This window comes from Notolepis coatsorum (genome assembly GCF_963971535.1).
Source record: "Notolepis coatsorum genome assembly, chromosome: 5".
Lineage (NCBI taxonomy): Eukaryota > Metazoa > Chordata > Actinopteri > Aulopiformes > Paralepididae > Notolepis > Notolepis coatsorum.
Window position 1 is genome coordinate 31265551 of NC_140169.1, and position 17481 is coordinate 31283031.

General features: G+C 45.6%; 1 protein-coding gene across 1 annotated transcript in view; it reads left to right on the forward strand.

Annotated features, from left to right (window-relative positions):
* The window catches only part of LOC311228142 (uncharacterized protein), a gene marked incomplete at its 3' end in the record, with an annotated part of 144002 nt that overhangs the window by 117336 nt on the left and 9185 nt on the right, over positions 1 to 17481 (forward strand). The window contains exon 26 of the mRNA XM_084314057.1: positions 5919 to 5968. Within this exon, the coding sequence (XP_084170183.1) occupies positions 5919 to 5968 (50 nt within the window). The remainder of the gene's footprint in view (positions 1 to 5918; positions 5969 to 17481) is intronic.

Consider the following 17481-nt stretch of genomic DNA (forward strand, 5'->3'; position numbering starts at 1 on the left):
TACTACAGTGTCTGGGGGCATGACTACAGGGTCTACTACAGTGTCTGGGGGCATGACTACAGGGTCTACTACAGTGTCTGGGGGCATGACTACAGGGTCTACTACAGTTTCTGGGGGCATGACTACAGGGTCTACTACAGGGTCTGGGGCATGACTGCAGGGTCTAGTGCAGGGTCTAGTGCAGGGTCTACTGTATGCATGACAAATCTATTCCTTGAGCCAATTGCTAAGACAAACAAGCTTGTTTACATTGTCTGAGAGTAAGGCTGCCCTCTTCTTTTGGACTATGTGACCTGCAAGTGAAAATAGCCTCTCACATGGCACAGAGGTAGCAGGAGTAGCCAGATATTTGCGAGCAAGAGGAGACAGCTGTCCATAGGCTTTTGCGTGAGCTGCCCACCACTCCAGTGGACAGTCATTCATTCCGATGCTGGGCTCAGCTTTGTAGAGGTCTAATTGTCCTGACAGTACCCTGACTTCATCTGAATCAGAGTCTGAAGACAGCAGGAGGAGGGTCCTCTTCGCTGGTGGCTCGTCCTCTGTGGCTTGTGGAGCAGCTTTGTCTGCTTCTGGTCCTGGCAGCATCTCTTTAAGCCAGGTCCACACCTAATAAGAGGGACAATTAATTAGTTGCATAGGACTTTTCATGACAGCCTAAGGACTTAACACTGGTCTTCTCATTCACACACACACCTCATCCCTCTCGTCCTTTGGTACGCTCTTCAAGTCCTTGAATCGCGGGTTGAGGGCTGTAGCCAGCTTCAGCCATCTGTTGTTGAGGGTCGCTTTGCGTGCGTCCAGGTCCTTCGTGAAGCTGGCCTTGAACTTTACCATGTAGCCCGGATCCTCCTCGTTGAGGTCCATGATGCGGTTTAGGTGGCAGAGTGCGGGGAGCACCACAGAGCATGAGACGTAGGTTTCCCCTCCAAGGAGCTCAGTCACATACCTGCAGTGAAACAAGAGAGCGAGAGAGAAAGAGGTGAAGGTGTGTGTATGAGAGGGAGATAGGTGTGTGTATGGGGGAGAGAGGGGGGGTGAGGTGTGTGTATGGGAGAGAGATAGGTGTGTGTATGGGGGAGAGAGGGGGGGGGTGAGGTGTGTGTATGGGAGAGAGAGGGGTGAGGTGTGTGTATGGGGGAGAGAGGGGGGGGGTGAGGTGTGTGTATGGGAGAGAGATATGTGTGTGTATGGGGGAGAGAGGGGGGGGTGAGGTGTGTGTATGGGAGAGATAGGTGTGTGTATGGGGGAGAGAGGGGGGGGGTGAGGTGTGTGTATGGGAGAGAGATAGGTGTGTGTATGGGGGAGAGAGGGGGGGTGAGGTGTGTGTATGGGAGAGATAGGTGTGTGTATGGGGGAGAGAGGGGGGGGTGAGGTGTGTGTATGGGAGAGAGATAGGTGTGTGTATGGGGGAGATTGGGGGGTGAGGTGTGTGTATGGGAGAGAGAGAGTGGGGTGTGAGGTGTGTGTATGGGGGAGAGAGAGAGAGGAGGGGGGTGTATGGGGGGAGAGAGAGAGGGAGAGACACTTACCTGCAGGGCTCAAGTACAAGCTCCAGCTTCTTCAGTTTGTCACACTCTGTGGGGGTCAGCATGGACAGCTTGTGGTTCTGTTGGGCCAAAGTGGCAGTCACAGCCTCCTGGTTCCTCAGGTACCGTGAGATCATGGCCAGTGTCGAATTCCACCTTCCAATTCAATAAAATAACTATTAGTCCCACTGGGGGTTGTTAATGCAGCATGATGCAATTGTACAGAATACAAAGAAATAAACACACACACACACTAAATTTACCCTAAGCATACAACAGGTAGTTAAACAGTCTCACCTTGTGGATACATCTTGTATCATGGGCTCTTTTGCTTGTCCGAGGGCAGTCTGCTGCTGCTGCAGTTCTTCTGTACTGGCAGGGCTGTGCTTGAAGTGGCCTACAATCTTGCGGCACTTTGCCAGGGTGGTGTCAAGGCTTCTGTCCTCAAGGGAGACTGTGATGGTTCTTTGCAGCACGTGTGCAGCACATGGCATGTGCTGGAACGGCATATAGCGCGCTGCTGCTATCATATTACGGGCGGAATCAGTCCCAATAGATGTGACTTTATCTTTTATATTCCACTCCTCTATTACGGTGTTGAACTGTTCAGCACACGCATCGGCGAAATGGCGGCCCACAGTTTTGGTCACCGTTAATGCAAATTATTGCAGTTTCCACTCAGTATCGATCAAGTGCACTGTGACACCCAAATAATTATGATTGCCCACCGACGTCCAGTGATCACCCGTTAGGGCCATTGGGCCAGCCCGTGCCAACACTTCTTCCCTCGCCTCCCTCTCTGTGTCATACATGTTGTGGATCCTTTTCATCACTGTAGCTCTCGAGGGTAGCTTGTAATTTGGGTCAGACGACGCTATTCGAAATGACTCCGCTAAACCCTTATCTTCCACTATAGCTATTGGCCTACAATATTTTGCTATCCACTTCGCGACGCTGTTGGTTAGTTTGTCTGTGGTGGATTTACTCAACCGTTTGCCTAACGGTAATTCTCCAAGAGTGGTTTGACGAAGCGTGCGAGTTGCTCTGGAGCTAACGTTAGCTACACTGGAGCTGCTCGAACAACTTGCCTGGACATGTTTAGCGTTCATGTGATACGTTAGACTAGAGCAGCTTCGGTGATACGCAAATTCTTTTTGACATAAGCTACATATTACAATGGTCTTGTTTACTGTCCCATCTATATTCTTTTTGAAATTGAACTTGCCGTTCATAGGTCCCAGGAGTATCGCCTCGGGTGATGCTGACATCTTGTTCCAGCTGAGCTAATTCCTTTGTGTGTTTGTTTTGTTTGATAGACGACGCATGTGTGAAGTGACGATCAAGTAGGCTACGGGTCATTCAATGGGCCAAGTTTAATACGCCCAACTCAAGCGTGGATTTCAAAATAAAAGCGCACCGATTTGCCACTTGTCTAAAGTAAATATAGGTCGGCTGTAATTAATTTTGCGTCAATTTTCATAACGCGATAATTTGCTGTGTAATTAATTAATCTAATTAACGCGATAAACTGACAGCCCTAGTTAAAAGCAATTTTTTTTACTCAAAATGTGAGTATTACCAAGTCAACTTGTGTTCTTAAAACAATGACAATAAACATAGTTTTATTAGGTTGAAATAATGTGGTTGTGTACTTATTTTTCTGTTAACTTATTATGGATTGAAAACTGAACCTGGGCGCCCCAGTGGCGAACCACATAGCGCGCTCAGCCGCGACACGGCCGACCCGGGTTCGACTCCCGAACCCGTCGTTATTTGCCGAATGTCTTCCCCCCACTCTGTCTCCCATTCCTCCTCTGTCTCTCTCTACTGGACTGCCCAGTAGCAATAAAGCGATAAAACGCCAAAGAATAAATCATAAAAAAAAAAAATGAAAACCTTAATGCACAGTAACTGAACTCAATATTTTTACAGTGTAGTCTTGCGATCAATCAAAACTTATTTACACGATATACCTCACATTCACCCTCCATTCACATCCTGGTGTTCTCCTGGTGTTCTCCATTAGGCCTGTAGGTGGAGCTATGACAGCACATCGGTGTGTGATGTGTCCAAAAATGAATGGGCAAATCAGCTGTTTGTCTGCATTGCATTCCCCCCCCCACTCAGATTTAGGGTTGATACAACCATCATAATAATATTGTTAATAATAACAATAACAATAATGATGTAATAATGTAAAAATTATCATTACAAATACCTGATTATGAGAAAAAAAAATTACGATGCATGGAATATTGTTGAGGCACACTAGTTATAACTATATTTCAAACAGGCACTCCATGTCAAAAAGGTTGCTGACCCCTGCTCTATATAAACGTACATTCTTTCGCCGGTTAAGTTTAGGCATTCTTTCGGAGTTGGTTAAGGTTAGGGTTAAGTTTAGGCATTCTTTCGGAGTTGGTTAAGGTTAGGGTTAAGTTTAGGCATTCTTTCGGAGTTGGTTAAGGTTAGGGTTAAGTTTAGGCATTCTTTCGGAGTTGGTTAAGGTTAGGGTTAAGTTTAGGCATTCGTTCGGAGTTGGTTATGGTTAGAGTTTGTCGCAGAGCATGGCAATAGAATGCCTGTCTGTCTTTCTTGACGCGGAGGCAGCAGCCTATTTCCGCTCTACCGCTCTGCCGCGCACCGCGGTCACATGGGCGTCGTGGCCAATCAGAGAAACGCGAAGCACTCTTGGGCTGGGATTAATATAGACGCGTCCAGGTCGGCAATTCAAATTCATCGTTTGTCATGTGACTTAAAGGGACCTTGCACCAAATTGCATCAAAGCTACAGTGCTGTATGTAATTCAGATTCAGATCTTTGTGTCACATCCTTGTATACGAGCACAGGAGACGTAAATTATTTGGTTCCGGTTTCTCAACCTCACAGCAGCAATAGGAATAGAATAAAATAAAGCAATAGAAGTAGCATAACATAGCAGCAGAAATAATTATGTTAAAGTAGCATTGAAAATATAATGCAGTATATAATACTGTATAAATATGATAAAAAAATATAGTACAGTGATGATGGTGTAGTGTGTGTGCAGTGGATGTGTATGTGTGTTTGATTGTTCTCATGTGTGTGTGTGCGTTGTGTGTGTGTGTGTGCGTCTGCGTGTGTGTGTGGTGAGCAGAGCAGACAGGCATGGCTGTTAGTCTTATTTTTTCATGAGTCTGACTGGGAAATCTGGGAAAATAATGTAAGGGAATGTATTATGTAAAGTAGAGGTAGGATCAAGGGGATTATATTAATTAATTATATTGTTGACACTGTATAATTTTATATTTACTATAATTTTAGTGCCTACATTAGGGATGCACCGAATGGGAAATTATTGGCCGAAACCGATACCGAAAATAGGAAACAGTTGGCCGAATGCCGAAAGGCCGAAAATGATTCATAGAATAGAATTTTTTTTTACCAATGTTGTTCAGCTACCTGATTATGGAAAAATATATGATTATGGCTAAACTTAACTTAAATAATAAATAATCACTATTATGGGTATTTTTATATCACAAACAGTACTGTATTTGCAAATCTGGTATGTCATAAATGTATAGATGTAGCAGTACTGTCTATCTGTATGTCATGTATGTCATATATGTCCTGATGAATTGAAAATGGGGGACCCTGATGTAAACAAGACGAAAGTCTTTCTCTGGTCTGCATCCCCTTAACAATTGTGTGTATTGAGCTGTACTGTATTGTACCCATTCTGCAATCTGTTAATAAAGTTTTCAATCAATCAATCAGAGAGAGAGAGAGAGAGAGAGAAAGAAAGAGAGAGAGAGAGAGAGAGGCGGACATCTGTGCTCTACTGAGCGCACCTTTTTAGTCCCCAGATGAATGCGCTCTCTTGACTTTGGCACAGTAGACGCGCGACAGACAGCGTCAATGTGAGAAACACAATCCCTCCCCCTCTCGCTCTGAATAATATGCATATTAGATCACTCATTGATTAACCGCGACGGGCATATAGTAAATAAGGATAAAGCATGTTAAAGACGCATTTATTGGACTCGTTGCGCGCAGAGTTTACATAGAAACAGCGCGACACCCGAGTCCCAAGAGGAGTATCACGCAGGACTGAAATTTCGGTGCATCCCTAGCCTACATGTATGTCTTTCTACCATTACCCTGCCCATACCTGTACCCCCCTATGCTGCTCTGATGCCTGCATTTCCCCAAGGGGATCAATAAAGGAATATCTTATCTTGTGATCTGAACACCAGCAGCAACATTATCTATATCCAGCTGATTTATTTTCTAACCTAATATTCATTGGAAATACAATTGCTTTCAAAGCATCTAATTTATTTACTATTGGCATATAATTAATTATGAATATATTTGTATACCTCCTCATACTGTATTTGTTTCCTCCAGGTCTGCAGGCTGGTCTTCAGGAGATGTCTATACTCAAACATCTGCTCCAGGTATTTAATTTCCTTTCAAACCTTTATTTATACTCAAAAGGCAACTGAGGTTTCCCTCATTTACAGTTACATTTATATACAGAGACAAGCGATCATAAATACAGCATAGAAATCACACCGTATATAAAATCACAACAATAAGACAACAAGACGAGGCTAGACAAAAGCAAGGATAACAAATCAATTAAAACATGTACCAGTACAATGATTAGTGGTCAATGTCTTAAATTCTACACTAGGTTCTAACATTCCATTCCAATAATAATGATATAAGATTTAGCTTACCAGTAAGGGCCTTGAAAATTATATCACAGACGGCCAACCAACCGTCTCACGAAGGTCACAGTCACTGATGAGTGTCATATCTATGACTGACTATCTAGAACAAATAGCCAATGTCCAGATCAGGGAAGAGTTTTACATTGGACTTGAATAAAACCTCATCAAAAGCAAAACTTTGCTTCCGCTCATAAACCGCATTGGACAACTTTTGAGTTGAAATCCTGACCCAGCTCTTAAAACATGAAACAGGCCCATAATTGAGTTTCTCTGCAGCGGTCGTTCTCTGCTGCAGGGAGTGTTAGAGCCAAGTCAGGATGTTTGATGTTTAATTGATTTAATTTTCTTTTTATTTAACCAGGCAGGTCAGTTAACTCAATGGACGCCAACCACGTTTATATACGTGTTTGGCGGACAACCGTTGAACGCCAACCGCGTATATATACGTTATTAGATCTTTTTTCCTTTTTTTCTCGATTTTAATATCGTATTCAATGTCAGGGACCCGTATGTTGCCGGTAGAAGGCATACTGCGATGCCCAGGGTGCAGTACCGGCCAGATCCTCCCAGGCGGCGGTATCGAGCACCCTTTTAACACATTGTGCGCCATAAACGGCGTAAGTTGTTATTGCCCGTCATGCGTTGAACGCCAACAACGGCATAAATCGTTTTTGGGATCAATATTTCATTTTTTCACCATGGCATTCATAATTCATCCAGCCTCCCTCCGGGCTGCAGCGGCACCCCGTCTGAGATTGCAACGCCTCAATACAGCCGCCTGGTGGATGGTCGGGCGAGTTACACTCACGTCAAACCGGTAGTGGCGATCGGTGCGTCGAGGAAATCCCTCCGGCAGTCATATCTTGTTACGTGGATCCAGACAAACACTCGAGTGCATTTGGATCGCTTTCGAAACGCAATAATCAATATGATTTCGGCGTTTATTGCACCATAAAAATGGAAATGGATCTAGGAGATCGGCGTCAAATAATTGGAATCTTTTTCTTCCAGTCTCATCGGCGAACGGTAAGAGGACACTAACGTTATTTTCAGCCCGATTGTCCATTTCCTTGTTTGCAATCAGTCTGATCAATATATCAACCCATACTAAATAAAGCCGTTACTGATGATCAAGGCATTATAAACGACCCCCCCCCCCCCTTTCCTTTATGCATGATGAAGCATAATGTATACCGATCATATACATTTGAATTGTTTAATATAGCGTGTATAGGAAAGAAACGCCAATCGATAATCTATCATGCGTCAGGGCCTATAACGTTAGGTTATGACTATAACCAAGTTCTGTTAGTATAGCGACGCTCGGCATCGCTCTCTGCACTATCTCGCATATGTGCACTCGCACTGAGTAAAGACCACAAATGTACCTTTAATCCCAATATTCGTCTGACCACACCCCTATCAGCTTACCCATATAAGCAGGGGTGGGGCCACCCACTCGCCTCCTTCCCAAGCTTTCGCCACAAGGCGAGGTCAAAGGCTGCAGCGGCGTCGGATGCCGAGCGTCGCTATACTAACAGAACTTGGTTATAGTCATAACCTAACGTTCTGTTTCGTATTCGCTCTCGCTCGGCATCGCTCTCTGCACAAGGGAGGCCGAGCGAGAGCCAACGGCCGACAAATACACCCCGCTGACAGCCCCCCACAACCATCAGAACAGGGAGGGCCGAGCCCCCCCGACCCACCCTAATGGAGGGCACCCCCCCTATTAGGGGCTTCACGGGAGGGCGACGGACCCGACCGTGCGAAGAGGCACTCAAGCAACTCAACGCACAGGGTGAGCAGACCGTGGCTTGACCCCACGACTACACACACGCACAACCCGCATGCCACCCGGGAACGAACGGAGGAACAACCTCGTTACTGCCCCCAGAATCACGGGGTCAAGGGCAAACCCAACCCCGTGGCAAGGCCGTAGCAGCGGAGCGCGAAGGAAGACCCAGACCCACCAAAAGGACTGGACTCCCTGGAATGGGGGCCCGGAGAAGTCCATGATGCCAGCATCAAGACCCCACCAGGTGGGCACGTAGTGCCCCGCCCCCCACATCGCCAGCGTATTCGGACAAAAGCCCCTCAGCCGAGCGGGCCCCGTCCCCCCAATAGTACACCGCCTGGCACACTGACCCTGCAACAGGCAGTCAGCATGGCCGTAAGCACACAAAAAAGGTTAACCAACGGAAGCAGGCAGCGCACCGGGGAAAAACCAGGCAACAGGCTATTAACCCTAGCCTGGAGACTGCGGACGAGACAGGCGCCAGAGGGGACAGCTGAACACAGCCGCCCCGGCGGAGGGAGCGTAAGCTGGCGGTGTTGCATGACCAAGCCTCCATTTAAAAACCCCCACCCAGAGGGGTCGAGGCAGAGAAGGCTGACACGATTGGCAGACGTCATGAACGTGCAGGGGCACCCTCAACGGTGAACCCGGGAGTTGACACTGCTCCAACACACCAGGGAATCAACCACCCTGGTGTTACCCAATGCGGTGGTTGTTCCTATAACCCCTCAAGAAAAAACTCCAAAACACACCTGCGGGTATACTCCGGCTATACCGCAGTACAAGTGTTTCAGTTTCCAAAAAAGGGTTAACCCAGGCCTACGGGTCGACGAAACATTACTCCGGACCGGGCCTGGCGGTACGGGAAACACAGGGTCACCAGAGGAGGTCAAAAACCACCCCCACAGGCCCCTCTTCGCCATGCGTGAGAGAGGAGCGAAAAATAATGGAGAACCAGCCCCTAAGCACACCGTACTTGGTATTCCCAGGCGGTCTCCCAACCAAGTACTAACCAGGACCAACCTGTGTAGCGGCCGAGATCCGACGAGATCGAGCGTGTACAGAATGGCATGGCCGTAAGCCATTACGACAGTGCTGAGTAAAAACGTACCCAACCAGGGTCTCCATAGCGCTTAACCCTGTGACACCCGGACCGACCTGGCATTTTTCCCCCTGAAAAAAGCCCAAGTCCCTCAGGGTACCAGAACAGCAGATCTGCATCCCCGGCGGACAACGGGTTCAACTGATCCGGACCAGCGTGACCAGAACCAGTCCCGTGCCCTAACCACGCCGACATGCCTACTCGAGGAGAAAGGGCAGATATGCGTGTCGATCTTAACATGAAAAGAAGGCGCCACCCAGACGTTCGGGCGAACCGCGCCTGGTGGCCCACCCCAAGGGCGTGAGACTCTCTACATATGTTCAGATCCATTCCGTCATCATCCCCCAGACATGAACGAGAATCCGTCGAAAACCAACCCAGGTCGTGGGATTCGGTCGTCGGAAGAGGAAAAACCCCCATCTCAGTTGCTTTATAAAAACACCGTTTTAACCACAAGCAACCAAGGCGTGCCAGTCAGTCGCCTGTTTACAGCGAGCTAGCACTATACGTGCGTCGGGACACACCCCCATCAATGAACAGGCTATTTAGACCTGTCATTGAATCCCCAAGGCGCCCAGGGGAACGACAAGAGGGGTGTGACACTTCCTAACTCCAACACTTTTTGAATAGAAAAGAAGGAAGCATCAACAGTATGTATCCCAGTCTACACAGCCGGGGGTAAAAATTGTTCACATTTTTACATCCCACCACCCTCCCATAGGAAGGAGACGGGGATCCCCAGAGAGACTTCCCACGCGAGCTGTACAGATTGAAAAGAATATATTGCACCTTGAGCCATGTAAAAAATTGGTTTTAGGGCTCTCCGGGGAAGAGGCACTGAACCCATACACACTCAATAATCGAATTGAATCGAATACATATACAATAGAATAGGACACCTTCTAGAGGGTCCACTCACTTTGACAATCTGAGGAGGAAGGCTCTGTACTCTGATGGAGGCTCCCTCACATGGAAGAAGGAGTCCGAACTCACAGAAGGCCCGAATAGGCGCTTGGTGAGGAGGAGCCCTGACCACCCCCCTGAAACAGATCCATCACATGGACCTGAACAGCACACGGAAGTCCTACCAACAGAGACGCGCACGGTGACGTACTCTATGGCGGGGGAATTCCTGCGGTGCACACGCCCAATATACCAGGCCGTGGGACCAGGAAACCCCCCCCCCCCCCCCCCCCCACGTGACGGGAACCTTGAAGGACAGGGGGTGTACCCCTGACCGACAGAAACAAGGGGGAGAGGAAAGGTTACCAGTTCACCCCTTTACGACCCCACACCCATGATACGATGTAATGACAAAAAGAGAATATGACACAGTCATAGTCAGCTCTATGAAGCGTTTGACAGCTCCACACAGCGCATGAGCTAACCTGCTATCTGATTTTTACTAAGGAAAAAACACAGAATAGAGAGGGCTCTAAGAGCCCCGGTCCAACATACACATGTGCTTCTGTGGCCAGTCCAACCCAGTTGTAGGTCACATGACACACACAACCCATCATCACCTACAAAAAATGGCAAAAACACTCTACAGAGGAACGCCGTTTTTCATAATGAGAGAATACATAATTCTCGATTAGTATCGGCCACAGGCCTTGCTAAGCACACACGACAGCGACCAAACAATCTTTTCTTTTAGGAAAATAAAGTTTCTCCAGCAGTTTTAACACAACCTCAGCAATCAAGCTAAGGGTTACATTGCATCCCTACCACACAAAAGACACAATTTAGTGCACAACATGTCTGATAGGAGGATGAAAAAGTCCCCAGGGAACCGGGGGGAAACACAATCCTCCTATTTTACCCTTAATACGGCCAGTTAAAACAGGAAAACCTGTTAATATGCGAACACACTGTTCATTGTCATCACAGGCTGAGAAAAGAACATTCTTTTACTCACTTGTCACTAAGCATAGCTTCATAGGTTAGTTACCTTAGTTGTGAGTACACGGTACATATAAACACCATGATGTTTCTCACACAACAACCAGATCATTTTCACATCTGTAACAACAACCCGATTTGCATGGAGAAGCTAACTGCCAGTGACAAAAACAGTTCACACATAACTCGCGTCGTATCCTAAATGCATTGCAGCAACACACGTTTTGGGAAAACATCGTTATTCACAAAACATTTAGAAAAGTAAAACCAGAAGACGTGTTATAAGGTCTGGTCAAACCTTATCCTACCCGGAACGTAGATCAGCGAAGTGCAGACTCGAGACCCCGTAGACAACACAGCCGATCCTGTGTTGCTCGAACTGGGCAGCGTCGTCGCTCCAACCAGTCGCTACAGTCCTCTTTGTTGACGCAATCCCCGTCCAGGCTCAGGGCAGGGTCGACGAACATCCCCTGTCAAGGATGACGTCGTAGTCAAGAGTGTAAAACATGTTATAATCAAAGCACGTTCAACAGAGTAGCATTAAGCTAACGGCCGCTCCAACCGTTCGGGCGCTACTGCCCCTGCTCGCGAGACGCCGAGCTAACAGTGCACGCGACCAGAAGCGAGCTCGCGGCGGCGCGCGAGGAGCTGAAGCTACCCCGCGCCAGGCCTTGGCCTATAGCAGCAAGCTAACGTTACCTAGTGATCACGACATGCTAGCGCCGCAGCTAACAGCTGACTGGCTAACAGTAGGCCCAACCTAAGTAGGCCATGCAGCGATCCCAGCAGGCTAACGCAGCAGCTAACAGCTGACTGGCTAACCGTAAGCTAAGCAGCTATCACCTGAACATGTATACAATGACATAACACTCACCCAGACAGGCCGCCGTTCTGAACCTCTCCTCACTTTTGAAGAGAAAAGAGAAACAAGATGTCAACACTGCTTTACAACGGTGATTTTACCAACACCCGACGGAATCAGCACAATACCAAACTGGCCTGTGTAGCTGACTTGAACATGGATCTGCCGCTATCGCACATCCATGCACATATCTCCTCGTGAAGGAATACTCTCATTTGGATATGAAAGAAGGGGCTTAACACGGGACAGTGAGATAACCACTCGTCCAGAACACACAGGGATCACCAGTGTTAATGGTCGCGGCCCACTAGTTAAACTAAAATGGCTTCAGACCAAGGTCTCCTGTCGTCTAGGAGACTGAACAAAGGACCCTAGCCTGGGGCCGGTTTTCATAAACATTGTCAAGTAGCCCCCATAGCACTAACAGACAAGTGAAGCCTGCCAGCAAACATAACTCACCAGAACCAGGAACCCACCGTGTCTCACACCCGCGGCACGTCCTACAGCCCAGCTGTGCCTTTACCGCAACCAGCACACAGCAAGGACTGCAGTTGGAAAAGCATGAAGCGGCACGAACTCCCAATACGAAAACCGGTGGAGGATTTTTAGAATGATCATCATCTTCCAGACACTCCAGTACGAAGACAATATCGCCGTATTTTCTCGAAAATAGTGAGAGAGAAAATAAAGACATGTCAACGTATCCTTGTTTCCCAAAGCTGCTCCTAATCCTTTCTTCCAGCATGGTGTCAAGTGTGGGGATCTACCGAGGCACTTCTTCCTTGTGGTGAAAGCGAGAAGGAGGCGAGTGGGTGGCCCCACCCCTGCTTATATGGGTAAGCTGATAGGGGTGTGGTCAGACGAATATTGGGATTAAAGGTACATTTGTGGTCTTTATTCAGTGCGCGTGCACATATGCGAGATAGTGCAGAGAGCGATGCCGAGCGAGAGCGAATACGAAACAGAACTAGCGTTTTTGGAATTACAGCAGAAAAGCTTAAAAACATACTTATATTCTCGAAGGTATTAACACAACAATGTATGAATGAAAAAAATATAACGTTCACACATCCTGAACGACAGATAATCGATGTTGAATGGGCCATAGTAATGTCAATATAGCAATAATATTTCGAAAGTTATAGCCCTGCAAAGAAGGTAAACATCTCCATACAGTGCTGGCAGACTGGGTATAATGATGGGCACAATGCCCGGCGCCCAATGTGTTAAACATTGTATCTTGGCCTGTGGGTCGATCTAATGGGTCCGGGTCGTTTTTGTTTTGTTTTGCTCAAGCTCAGCGTTCATAACAGTCGGATTGAGAAGAATCAACTACTCCCGATGCATGATGTGTGGTGGATTGTGTTGGCGACACGATGGACATCAATACTTGGAATGGCGATCAGATAATTGGAATATTCTTTTTGGGGTACATCCTAGTCAACGTAAGGGCTATATGATATCAATCTTGCATTGATCCAAGCATGTCTTCAATGCGATCCGACAGTGTGTGTGTAATGTTAGTCCACAACGTATGCCCCCCCCCCCCCTTTCATGCATTCATGATGAAACATAATACCTATGATATAGATTTGATTTGAGAATAATAGCGGGTCCAGGCAAGAAACGGCAATGGGTTTAGTGTAATACACGCATAAGGCTATTGCTCAGCATTTCGGGAATTACCCCGGACCAATCTAAAACCATACTCGTATTCACCACGGTATAAAACGGGAATGTATGGATGAATTATTTTTTTCTTTATCACATATTGAACGATAGATACTCGATGTCAAATGGGCCATATTATTGTATCCATAGCTATAATATAGAATATAGTTATAGCTCTACAAACAAGGTGACTCACTCCTATCTTATAAAGCGTGGCAGTGGCTAATCAGGGCCAAGGCAAATGAGTTAAGAACAAATTCTTATTTACAATGATGGCCTGGCGAGAGGACAAAAAGGCCTCTCGAAGGGTAACAGGGAAAGTGGCCAACATTTTTCTTTAATAAAATAGAAAAGAGACGGATGTCACAGAGGTAAGGGAAATAAATAAAACACACATCAAACAAACAACCAAAGGTATGTAATACATAAGCAGAATAGTCAAATTACAGTTAACCTCTTAACACTTTGAATGCCCATCACAATAATTCTCGGGTTATCAGCCCGCGGGTTGAATGCCCATCACGAGAATTCTCGGATTTTTTTTATTTATTAGCGATCTGAATTCATATTTCATCAACCTAGTCTACCGTTGGTAAACCTGCCCCGCCAGGCGCTCAGATGTGAAAAAAGCGCCCCCTATCGTCTCCCAGATGGTAATGCACCATTTTGGATTGGACTCAACGAAAATGCATGAGAGAAAAAAACTCCGGAATCCACATTTTACTTCTCACGCATGTAACCGGAGCCAATCAGCTTCATTCTGGACCCTCAGCACAGCGTGTAATATGTGTTTTACAGTATACGCGTGGGATCAATAAAATGATCGATTTTTGGAATGGCGATCAGGAATTGGAATAATCCATTTGGATACCATCTGATCTCAGGTAAGGAATCTATTTGACCAGTCTTAGGATAATCAGACCCGTTTTCACGGAGATAATCTTTTCCCCTATAATGTGATATGGCTGTTTGACTGTAAGAGCGATCAGGAACTGAGAGAATCGATTTTCAGCGCGTGGCACCAGCGTGCACACGTACACATATACTATCGATAATCTAGCGTTTATTTGAAAACGATTCATAAATAGGCCGAAAAATTTCAACGTTCTAGAATATTACAGTACAGGGCGAATATCATGGAATCTTAAATTTTTTTGTGAAAACGAGGGCTTTTCAAAATGCTATAAAACGGAAATGAACCGATAAAAAAACAATCCGCTTCGACAATGTTGACTGGAAATGAGTCATTGATAATGCGACGGGCAGATTAGACACAGCCATAATTTAAAACATAGATTAGGCGATATTAATGCTAACATTGAAGTGGATGGTGGGCATTCAAGCACTAAATGTGCGCCCCCTGCTGGGCACTGAAAGTGTTAACAGGCACCCAGAAAAGTGGCCACTTTTTAACTTGAACTTGAGGACTGCATACTGCAAAGCTTAGCTTTATACTTATAGCACATGCATGAGCCTGGTTTCTTTTGAAAGATAACATTCTGAAGTTACTAATGCAAAAAAGGAAAATCACTTTTAGTGCTAATGAAGTAGAGTAACAGAGGTCTGAACTTGAGTTCAACTTGAATTTTTCTGTAGTGGTTGCAATATAAAAAATTATATATAAAAAAATATGTATAAGCTGGAAAACACAGTACATGTCAACATTTTATAAAAATTCGTTCAGAAATGGGTCTTTGAGAGAGATCCAGGTAAACTGTGCTACAAAAGAAAAAGCTCTCCAAAATCCATTGCCTCATCCACAGCCGTTAATTCTGTGTGATTTACTTCTGGTTTTCGCTCGTCAACTTTCACCTAGATCCCTTATTCGCATTGCATAAGCATTGGCGTTTCATCCCTGGACACGCTACTATTTCCAAATCAAATGTATATAATAGGTATTACGTTTCATCATGAATGCATGAAAGGGGGGGGGGGTCATTTCTGATTATTTGATTGCCAGTAACGGCATTCGTATTGAACACTAAAAACGCTAATCAGCTGGATCGGTATAATAACATTGCACAATCAAGCTAGAATTGACGTCAGATTGGGAGTATTCCAAAAATAATATTCCAATTGTTTGATTGCCATCTGGTCCATCCGATGTCCATTTGGTCCACGACATAACCCACCACAACATATGGATCGGGGGCATTTGAAGCGCTTCAATGCAACCGGGAGAACCACTCGACTCGCCCGACCCAGAAAACTGCGCCCGGAGACATTTGAGTGTAACACAGGGCAAGATATAAGGTTTCAAAGGGTGCTCGATACCGCCGTCTACCTGGATGCGGCCGGTATTTCACTTTGGCGATCTCCGACTCATTCCCTATGGCAGGGTTCGAAATTAACGGGGGCTTGGGGCAAAAATGCCCTCGAAAATTGACCAAATGCCCTCGAAAATCAGTTAAGGGGGGCAAGAAAAGCCCCCGACAGTTTACTAATTATATATATAATTATATATATGCTCTACAGTGCGAGCATTTCCCTCGTATTTGCCCCTAATAATATGTGTGTGTGCGAACTGGAAAAATCATTTACTTGCAGTGTGCGAGACGAGTGAAGATTACAAAACAGCTCTGCTGTTAATAGTTCAGAAACTGGACTGAAATTCAGTTTTTGGGTGGAACCGTGTTGCAAGGAGGGAGGGAGGCGGGGCCCGCTGCGTGTTACAGGGTACATTAGAGGTGCGAACGCAGACAGACAGAGAGCTCTGCTTTCATCAAGCATGCATAGTGTAACATTAAGTTACACTGCTATCTTAACGTTAGCAAGCTAAGCATCTGCATAGCGCGACCTGTGTAACGTTAAGTAACTTGTGTTCGGCGGGGAAAGACCGTTCCATTTGTAACACAACTTCAAAGAATAACATCCAAATCCGATCCCAATGCGCATTTCCTTCATTCCACAGCGCTGAGCGTGCAACGTATTTCATTGATAGATCTGGCCAGAGCCTATACTCAAACGTTCCAGTGCTGTCTTTGGGATGATTTTAATCCAAACGTCCATTCAGAAACTTTGTATTATGAAATAATTCTGGGATGTCTGACTATTTCCCTATGCATTGGTGCGAGTTCAGCTGATAGTCCATAGAGTCCATGACATAAGTTCATGAGATGCTCTGTTCTTTTGTTGTGTTTGAGGTGGATGTTGTTGCGTGTGTGGTTTTTTTTCATGTATCAATTTGAAACAAGCCTCTTGACTGTTGGAATTAGGGATGTTAAAAATAAAATAGCTAATAATATTATTCAATATTAGACATTCATTGATCCAGAGGCAACCGGCTATTCGTCTGCTATTTGTAGATATATCAAGACAACAACACAACTTGCCCTCAGGGACAATCATATTTAATCTATTTAGATGTATGTATGTATTATTTACAGATAATTGAAGGTACCTCAAAACATGAAACCAAGCCATGTCACACATCGTGTGTGTGTGTGTGTGTGTTACTTGAACAATTGTCACTGTGCTCCTAAATTTCTTTGTGTGCTCCTAAATTTGTATTTAGATTTTATTTATTAACATTTTATTTAGGAGCACATGTGCTCCTTGGGAAAAAAGTTCGCGTAGAGCCCTATATATGGAGACATTAACATTACGTTATCAAACATAGGGACGAAGACTGTAAAAAAAAGTGTCAACAATGTTTTATAATCTTTATGTTAATTTTCATTATAAAAATGTTGTGCCCCCGAAATACAAAAAAAGCCCCCGAAAATCAATTAAGGGGGGCAAAAAAAGCCCTTGAATTTTTTTTTAAATTTCTAACCCTGCCCTATGGTAACACTAAGGTCCCTGGATGATTAAAAATATCGAAAAAAAGGAAAAACTACCAAAACCCGAGATATCTCGGGTCTGGCAGCCAACGCATGGCGAGTTAACCCGATATATATCGG